Genomic DNA, 8,549 nt, shown 5'->3' with positions numbered 1-8,549 from the left:
GGCGACGACGGGCGGAGGCGGGTGGTGAACGGCCGATGCCGACGAAGTGACGTTGCCGATGCCCTGCTTGTCGGTGGCGACGACGGGCGGAGGCGGGTGGTGAACGGCCGATGCTGAGGAAGTCACGTTGCCGATGCCCTGCTTGCCGGCGGCGACGACGGGCGGAGGCGGGTGGTGAACGGCCGACGCCGACGAAGTGACGTTGGTGATGCCCTGCTTGCCGGCGGCGACGACGGGCGGAGGCGGGTGGTGAACGGCCGATGCCAACGAAGTCACGTTGCCGAGATCCGCGGCGACGACCGGCGGAGGCGCACGCCCGTCCACCTGCTTGCCGGCGGCGAGAACCGCGGCGAGGGCGACGAGGAGCACGGCCAACTTATCCATGCTTCGGGCTGGGGCTGGGACTGGTTCGTGTAATGTATCGACGAAGAGCACGAACCTTTTTATAGAGTAAGACCACACGCACGCACGCAACGGTGCATCAGTCAGCCGCGCGCGCACGGCTAGGAGACCGCTCGTGAGACCCTGTCCCAGATGGCCCACAACACGACGCACACCCCGGTACCGTCCACTCGCGGTGATACATGGTTGCGGTATATATCAGGCATCAAATTTCCAAATGAAACTCAACTAATTGTGGCTACCTTGGAGAGAGAATCTGGCTTGGTTGATACTCCCTCCGTTCGAAATTACTTGTCGCGAAAATGGATGTATCTAAAACTAAAATACGTCTAGACACATCCATTTCTGCGACAAGTAATTCCGAACAGAGGGAGTACTTGCTGGGGAATATAATAGCACATGGCAAGATGTTAGGTGAGAGAAATTACTATGCATATCCCAATGAAGCATGCATGCACGAACCAGTGTCTTCACCATATGCACAACAACGGTGGTGGGGCGCTTGCATATATACTATGAATATCCAAGCGACTGAAAAGATAAGGATGCTAAATAGCTAGCGTTTTCTGGCACTCCTTACATCACATTTCATGTTTCTATTTTGGTGCAATGGGACGATCAGCACATGATGCCTGCTGTTGCTGTAGGCTAGGTAACATGCATCCAAAACATTTTGGTGCAATGGGACGATCATAACTCACACGCATCCCAGCTACATGTGTCAAACAAAATGATTAACATGGACCATGAGTCCATGTCCATGCATGTCTCCATGATGATGATGAACATGAGTGTTAAGATCACAGTGTTGATGATATCTTGATGTCACAGCTTTGTTCGTCCAACCGAATAACATGCATCGATCTGGGCGAACAATTTCCTTGATATAATTCTAACGTTGAAGATATTTGGTTGAATCCATCATTACTGATGCTCAACAATTCCATGTGACAAGGTCCTAACTAGTAGCCTTAATAATATATAACAACATGATAAACCGGGAATTTCTGATCATTAGGAACAGAATAGAATTAATAAAGTTCATTGCACACTTGATAGAGCCAATAACACATGCATTCCTAGTTATAACATCACACTGATAAAGAGTAGTGGTATCATCACCACAAACAGAAGGGGGGAAAAACAGTGAAATCAAGGTAGTAACATGCATGCTCTGGAACCTTGATAACCAAGCTAAGCTCTCCCAGAGTAGTGATACCGACCACAATTAGTTGCATCCAAACCAGATGCTGAAGGCCGGGAGATACATGGTCACGGTGACCACGTGAAAGACATGGCACCAGGGCTCGGACCAAAAGAATGGCTTGGTGAAGCAAGACTCCACGAGCTGCATGGCGAGGCACTGCAGTGACTTGGGAGTGGAGACGGCTGCAATGCGTGCGTGCTGTATGCAACTGTGCTAGTGGATCCCACAAAAAAAACTGTGCTAGTGGAGTGTGCATAGTATGTGTTGCGTTCTTCTGTATATAAAAAAGGTCGCTCGGTGTTACAAAGCAAAAATGTCGCGTGCTCAGTTGGCTACCGCGGGCGAGTTACCACGCGTACGTTGCCACACAGCGTGTTTGACCGGTCAACTCAGATAAATACGAAGCTATACGACGAGTGAGTGACCGTATAATCACCTAAACTTGTACATAATGACCGTATTGATCAACTTCTTATGTACAGTGATCAAAGTGACCTTGCTCCACAAGTTTAGGTACCGTGAATGAATTTTACTCTTCTGTTTTCGTTATGTTGCTTGCTTATTTTGATGAATCTATGGCTAGTAAACTAGTAGTTTATAAACCATAGAGAAGTTGGAATACAGTAGGTTTAACACCAATATAAATAAATAATGAGTTCATTACAGTACCTTTAAGTGGTCTTTTGTTTTTTTTCGCTAACGGGGCTCACGAGATTTCTGTTGAGTTTTGTGTTGTGAAGTTTTCAAGTTTTGGGTGAAATCTTTTAATGGATTATGGAACAAGGAGTGGCAAGAGCTCATTCCTCGGTGAATCGGTCGCCGCCATCGTTGCATCAAGAACGAGCTATGCGTCTCCTTTGTGACAACAACAAACAAGCTCTCTTAATTTCCCTTTATGTGGTGCGAGGGTAGGGGGATTGTAAAGTGTGATAGGAACGGGGAGTAGATGCGAGACATCAGTAGGAGGAAAATTATATAGGAGAAAGGAAATGAGAACTCAACTCAAATGAGAACTTAAAGATGTGTGGGGGAATGCTCTCGAGGTGGAAGACTAACGACCAATCATAAAGGTATTGTTTATCATTTTCAGTTGCTTGAAACTTTGAAATACAATTTTGCGTGTGCAAGTTTTCATTTTCCGAGGATACAATTTATTTCATAATCATATATAGAGTTAATTTAGGAGATAGAAGTTCCTCGATACATGGTTGTCCTCTCTGTAGCCATACCACAACGCTACACTCAGTGCAACTCTCAGTCGATCTGCTATCCTATTTATTCCTTTTTATGCAAGTTACGGCAAGTAGGACATATATATTTATCTCGGTCAAATGTGCATTTGATGACTTACAGTAAAAAATAAAAAAAATCATACAATTGATCACACCCTTTGTTTCTAGATGTAACACGTTTCGACAATTTAATTTAAACTGTCAAAACATTTTATATTTAGAAACAGTGGTAGTATAAATAGTGAGTATCTTTAGATCATAAAAGCGGAGAAAAGAATAACAAGAGTACATATATAATTTATTTACAGAAAATTGTAAAATAGTAAATTTATGTACAACAGCAATTTGTTTTCCCGAAAATAAAAAATCAATGCACTGGCAAACTTGCAATCGAGCTTGGCTGGTATAGTAAAAAGAGAAAAAATGTTTTCCCTAAGAAAAAAGAAAGAAAAATGTTGAGCTTGTGATGGGATTAAGTGGGACTAATTAGCCCATCCCACTTAATATTCTCTAGTGGACTCCCATTAGAAAATAATAATAATAATCTCACCCACTGATTCATCCATTATGATGACGTTAAGTGGGAATCCCACTTATTCCCACTTAATCCATGTTAGTTTTGATGGAATGCCCACTTTCTTAACATAAACTGTGTTGGGACCTGGTGGATCCACTCGCGACTATAGTCCCATTTGCAGATGGTGGGACTCGCGACTATAGTCCCACTTGCAGCCCGACTGGGAGGGGAAAGCTAGGTGGGGTTTTTTCCACAGCTTCGATGCGGTTGAGATGCTGGCCTCGCCGGCACTCCTCATCCTCGCCCGCCTCCCCTGCGCCAGCGCCGCCGCGCGCACCGCCGTCCTCTCCCGCCGGTGGCGCGGCCTGTGGGCCCGCCTCCGCCGGATCGTCTTCCGCGAGGTCGCGCTCCCTTCTCTCGAAGCGGCGCTCGGCCGCGTCCCTCGTCCCCCTCCCGCTGTTTGCCTCCTCGACATCCGCGTCCCCGACAAGAAGCAGCCGCGCAGGCGCGTCCCCAAGGAGCACCGCCACTGGGCAGACGTCGCCCGCGTCAACTCCCTGCTCGAGCCGGAGAAGCTCATCTTCTACCTTCCTTTCAGCTTAACGGACGGTCCCCTCGTCCTCGACCTGCCTTGAGCTTCGACCGAGCCACCTTCATCGTGCGGAACCTTTCCTCCGTCATCCGCTCCGTGCCGGCCGGCCTCGAATTCTCTGCACTCAAGACGCTGTTCATGTTCCACTGCACTGCCGACCTCAACGCCTAGCTCTCCTGCTGCCCGCGCCTGCGCAAGCTCCGCCTCGTCATCAATAATCGCGACCTGACAGTAAACTCGCCGTCGCTGCAGGAGATTGCTGTATCCTGCCAAATTATTTTTTCAGGACCCGCCTATTATTTTTCACAACGAGGCCGGCGACTCTACGCAGGAGATAGAGATGCACATTTGGTTGCTGCCTTCTCTGTTTTGGAGCTACATCTCACAACAGAGGGCCATGCTTTTGGAGCATTTGTGTTTCATCTCCTCGGGATGCATCGGATTCGTTGTGCTACGCAGAGGCTTAAGGTCGTCCTGCAGAGATCAGCGGTAATTCTCTGCTCTGATTGTGCACCCCAATAGTACATTGTGTTGTCATTCAGATGTAGTACATTTTTGGTTTCAGATGAAAGGAGGATGCCTGCCACCTTCACCTTGTCTTTGCGAGTCTCTAAACTGGAGATCCCAAACAGTCTCATTGCCTGCTCTCCAAGAAGTGGAGATCAACGGCTTCGAAGGAGAGGCAAATGGTACTGATTTCTTGAAACTGATATTAAAGTGCGCGCCAATGCTTAAAAGAATCATCGTGAAGCTGTCACTGGAGGCCTCGGCACGTAATGATGGATTGGCAAAGATATGCAACATCTTCAAGGCACATTCTTCCGTGGAATGTGATGTTTATCACAGCTCCGGTGAGTATATGATTGGACTGCATAATCAGCACGCTCCTAGATGAAACAAATATGTAACTGTTGATTCTCTTGTAAGATTTTTCGAAAATCTTGTGTTGACATGCCAATGATATAGTTTGGTTGTGCATGTATCCCATTCATCAGCTAATTAAACATGCTATATTTCTGCTGTATTTGTGTGCTCACACCGTCATCTTTTCATAGAAATAGAAACTGGATGGTGGAGTGGACAGTAAGAGAAATTCAGTATTTTTACATAGGCTTCGTTACCTAAACTACTCTTTTGCATTTTGCAGTCTTCTCTATGGAGATCATGCCCTTTTGTCTTGCTTTTGTAGTCGAGTTTATAAGCTAGCTGTAGTTGGGTCTAAACAGGCTATGCATCAGAATAGGAGCTACCGAAATAGCAACAGTAGCAAAATCTAATGCAAGAATAAGAAAGAAGGAATTGGCGGTATCTGGATGATCAAAGGGGTTTTGCTTGCCTGGAAGCTCTGCTGAGAGGGTCTGGTCGTCAGGAGCGTAGTCGTCCTCAGTGGCGTCAGCGGCAGTCTCAGGGTCTATCGGAGGAGAATGAGGGGGAAGAAACAAAAAATACAAAGCATACAAATGCAACACTATGCATGACATGGTGAAATACTATGCTAGGGGTGATCTAGTGCATCACTAAGTGTTTTAGACGAAAGCCAGCTCCGAGAATTACTGTCTGTGTTGATCAAGGTGCAAACGTTCCATGTTCATTTTGTTAGAGGGGCGTGGCAGATATATGGATGTCATATTTGGATTTGTCATATTTTGCTGATCATTTTTCATATATAAATTATTTTCATCCGAGCTACGGTTTAGTTTATATGATTTTTCAAAGTTTAAATGATTTTATGTATTTATTTTTAATTCAAATTATGCACAGTAAATTGTTTTGTCACCTGACAGTGGGCTAGCCACCGAGGCCGACAGTGGGCCAGGGCTGCCTAGTCAGCAACCTAGCAGCATTGACTGGGTCAATGTTTAACCAGTCAAACTAGCAGGTGGGGACACAGAGTTAATATATTTATTTAACCATGTTTTATTAGCAGTGGGACCCACATGTAAGCGTCTGTTAGCAGCAATTAGGGTTAGCACTAATCATTAGTTAATCCGGCCGGGCCCACCGGCAGTGACCGAGGGCCGGGTTTAAACTGACGGCACGCGCCGGCGACGACCGAAGGCAGCCGCGGCAGAGCGGGACCTCGCCGGAATTGCTCCACAGGAGATGGGAGAACGCGCAGGTGGGTGCAGCGCTTGTTAAAGCTGAGGAGCTCGACGGCCATGGCGACGGCCGGAGCTCGGGCTGGTGACCGACGCGGCTAGAGGACGTGCGCAAGGAGGAGGAATGGCGTGGAGCTCACAGTGGTTCTACGAGGCAGGTCAGTGGGATCGGGGATGCTTTATCGGTGCTGATGAACGGCAATTTGGCGACCAAACAACAAATTGCATAGCTGTACGTGCGTGTTTTTATTGATTCAGGTACATGCTAGCTACATTCACATTGCAACATCCTTGTTATTCTACTAGCTAGATCGACATGCCGGCCGGCCTATCTTTTCTTAGGGAAGTAAGGTGGTTGCAGCTGCAGGGTGGTTCCCATAATTCTTGCACAAGGTGAAGTTGCACTCATGCCTGCTGCACACGCCGCTCCAGTCGCAGACCGCACCCTATCTGGGCGTAGACTACCCTACAGTTGAATAAACATTGCTCGCGATTACATGGAGAGTCGCTCCTGATGATCTGGCTAGCGCAGATAGTGCCACGCAGAGCTGCAACAATAAGAAGGGAATAAACAAACATCATGAATGAATGCATCCCAGTTTAATTAATTTTTACAATAGAAGAAGAAGAAGAAGAATAGCACCACAGTTTTACTTATTAATCTGTAGCTGCATGCATGCATGCATGCATGATCCAGTTAGTTATCCAGATACTAGTTATTTGTGAATGAAACGACGTACGTGTTGGAACTTCGCCCGCAGGATCGATCACATCAAATTATAGACGAACACAAGCACACGCAAAAACTTTTGTCAAACGCACATGTCGTGCGTCTCTTCTCTTTATTTCTATTTCCTTTTTCTCTGTCGATACAAAACCCAGACCAGACCTGTGCATATATATATGCGTCAAGCAACCGACCTAACAACTCTAGTCCTATGCCTACACGTACTCAACCAGCCAACACACGGCCACGTTCTAGAAAGACTCAGCCAACGTGAAGGACTTGACTAGTACGCTACTTGGACACGTAGCGCAGGAACTCGCCTAATACAAGGAAACTAATCAAGATTACATCTAACAGTACGTACCTGGTACCGGCAGTGGGAGGAGGAGGAGGAGGAGGAGGAGTAATGCGAGAGGCAGGAGGAGCAGCGTCGACAGGGTAGCCGTCCTCGTCATCTTGGCAGAATTGTTTGCTTGCTTCCCTTCCTCACTCTCTCTCTCTAGACGGACTCTGTCTCTCTGGCTGCAGGGGACGGATGGAGTGGAGGAGGAGGAAGAAGAGTGGGAGGAGGAGGAGGGGGGGTGTTGGGGCAGGGAGGGATTTATAGAGCCGGCCCGTGGCTCGGGGGAGGACGAACGGGAATACAATTCCGCTGGGGGAGGGTGGGAATGGGAAGCCGATCGATGGGGCGGCAGCGCAGAGCACAACAGAGCGGGCATGCATGCAGGAATGACTGAGCGAGCGCGGCCGGTCGGAGTGGATCCTCGGCTGAAGCAGCTCGGCTGGAAATCACGCTGACCTCACTCACGCGCCCATGTCGCCCTACTACGCAGGTGCAGGTGCAGGTGCGTTCACTTCACTTGGCTCGGCGCCACTGTTGTAGCCGTAAGCCGCGTGGTGACTGGTGGAGGCGTCTAGAGGAGGCCTTCGTACGTGTCCAAACCTCTCCAACTTGCCAGCCTTCGCCTTCGCCTCTGCCACGGGAAGATGCGCCGAAAGCCGGCGGTGAAAAGTGAAAACTATGCTTGGGCGATTGTTAAATCTACCTCTAAGCACAGCCAGCATGCATGCATGTTCTGGCTCTTGTCTGGGGCCATCAGAATTCATAGTGCTAGCTAATATCGTGTATGCAGCAGCAGCGGTGCCTTCCCGGCCGCACCATGTTCCGAGAGGTGAAGAAACGGAAACGCCTCGGTGCTTGTTTCGCTGGCGCTCATCCATCAACGTACTGGCCCACTTGCTGTTGCTGCATGCATGCTGTGAATAATGCATGCAGATGTGACTGTCCGAGAGAGACCGGCCGAGTTTTCTAGCGCCCACTCTGACCCTCCTCCGGCGCCGTACGTCGCTAGGTGTCGACCAAAGCTAAACATGGCCAGAATGTCACAACAATTGCATGGGTGGCATTCCACACAAGTGCAGTCTCACACTCGATGACAAGTGCAGTCTCACAGAATGGCGAGGGGCATTCCATCTCGGAGAGCATAATTGGTTTGCTACCAACATTTGGCATTGCCAATATTTGGTAAGCCAACATTTGACAAAAACAAAAGTTGCCAACATTTGGCAACTTTTTATGAGATTGACAACAAAAATTGGCAAGTAACCAATCTCTAGCCAAAATTTGGCATGCCAACTTTTGGCATCGAACCAATTATGTTCGGACAATCATGCATGGTAATTGCGATGACCATGCCTGTGCTGATTCACGTGCCAACTGCCCAACTCAAACTCTCACACTCACGACGGTTCCTCTCAGTGTTGTGATCACAG

The 8,549-nt window shown here is 48.0% G+C and overlaps 1 protein-coding gene across 1 annotated transcript; it reads left to right on the top strand.

Annotated features, from left to right (window-relative positions):
- Positions 1 to 3,686: 3,686 nt before the first annotated feature.
- On the top strand, positions 3,687 to 5,564 carry LOC119341180. Its single transcript, XM_037613051.1, has 3 exons — positions 3,687 to 4,439; positions 4,516 to 4,801; positions 5,098 to 5,564. The coding sequence occupies exons 1-3, from the start codon at positions 4,383 to 4,385 to the stop codon at positions 5,154 to 5,156; spliced, it is 402 nt and encodes a 133-aa protein (XP_037468948.1). The 5' UTR covers positions 3,687 to 4,382; the 3' UTR covers positions 5,157 to 5,564.
- Positions 5,565 to 8,549: the final 2,985 nt, after the last annotated feature.

Source organism: Triticum dicoccoides, chromosome 7B, assembly GCF_002162155.2.
Source record: "Triticum dicoccoides isolate Atlit2015 ecotype Zavitan chromosome 7B, WEW_v2.0, whole genome shotgun sequence".
Taxonomy (NCBI): domain Eukaryota; kingdom Viridiplantae; phylum Streptophyta; class Magnoliopsida; order Poales; family Poaceae; genus Triticum; species Triticum dicoccoides.
This window is presented reverse-complemented; position numbering and strand designations above follow the sequence as displayed.

What these genes read in the sequence shown, in the direction of transcription:
- LOC119341180 (XM_037613051.1), top strand. Translation starts at nt 4,383, where the DNA reads ATGCATCGGATTCGTTGTGCTACGCAGAGGCTTAAGGTCGTCCTGCAG. An exon ending in TCGTCCTGCAGAGATCAGCG is followed by an intron (nt 4,440 to 4,515) that starts GTAATTCTCTGC and finishes TTTTGGTTTCAG; the next exon opens with ATGAAAGGAGGATGCCTGCC. An exon ending in TGATGTTTATCACAGCTCCG is followed by an intron (nt 4,802 to 5,097) that starts GTGAGTATATGA and finishes TGCATTTTGCAG; the next exon opens with TCTTCTCTATGGAGATCATG.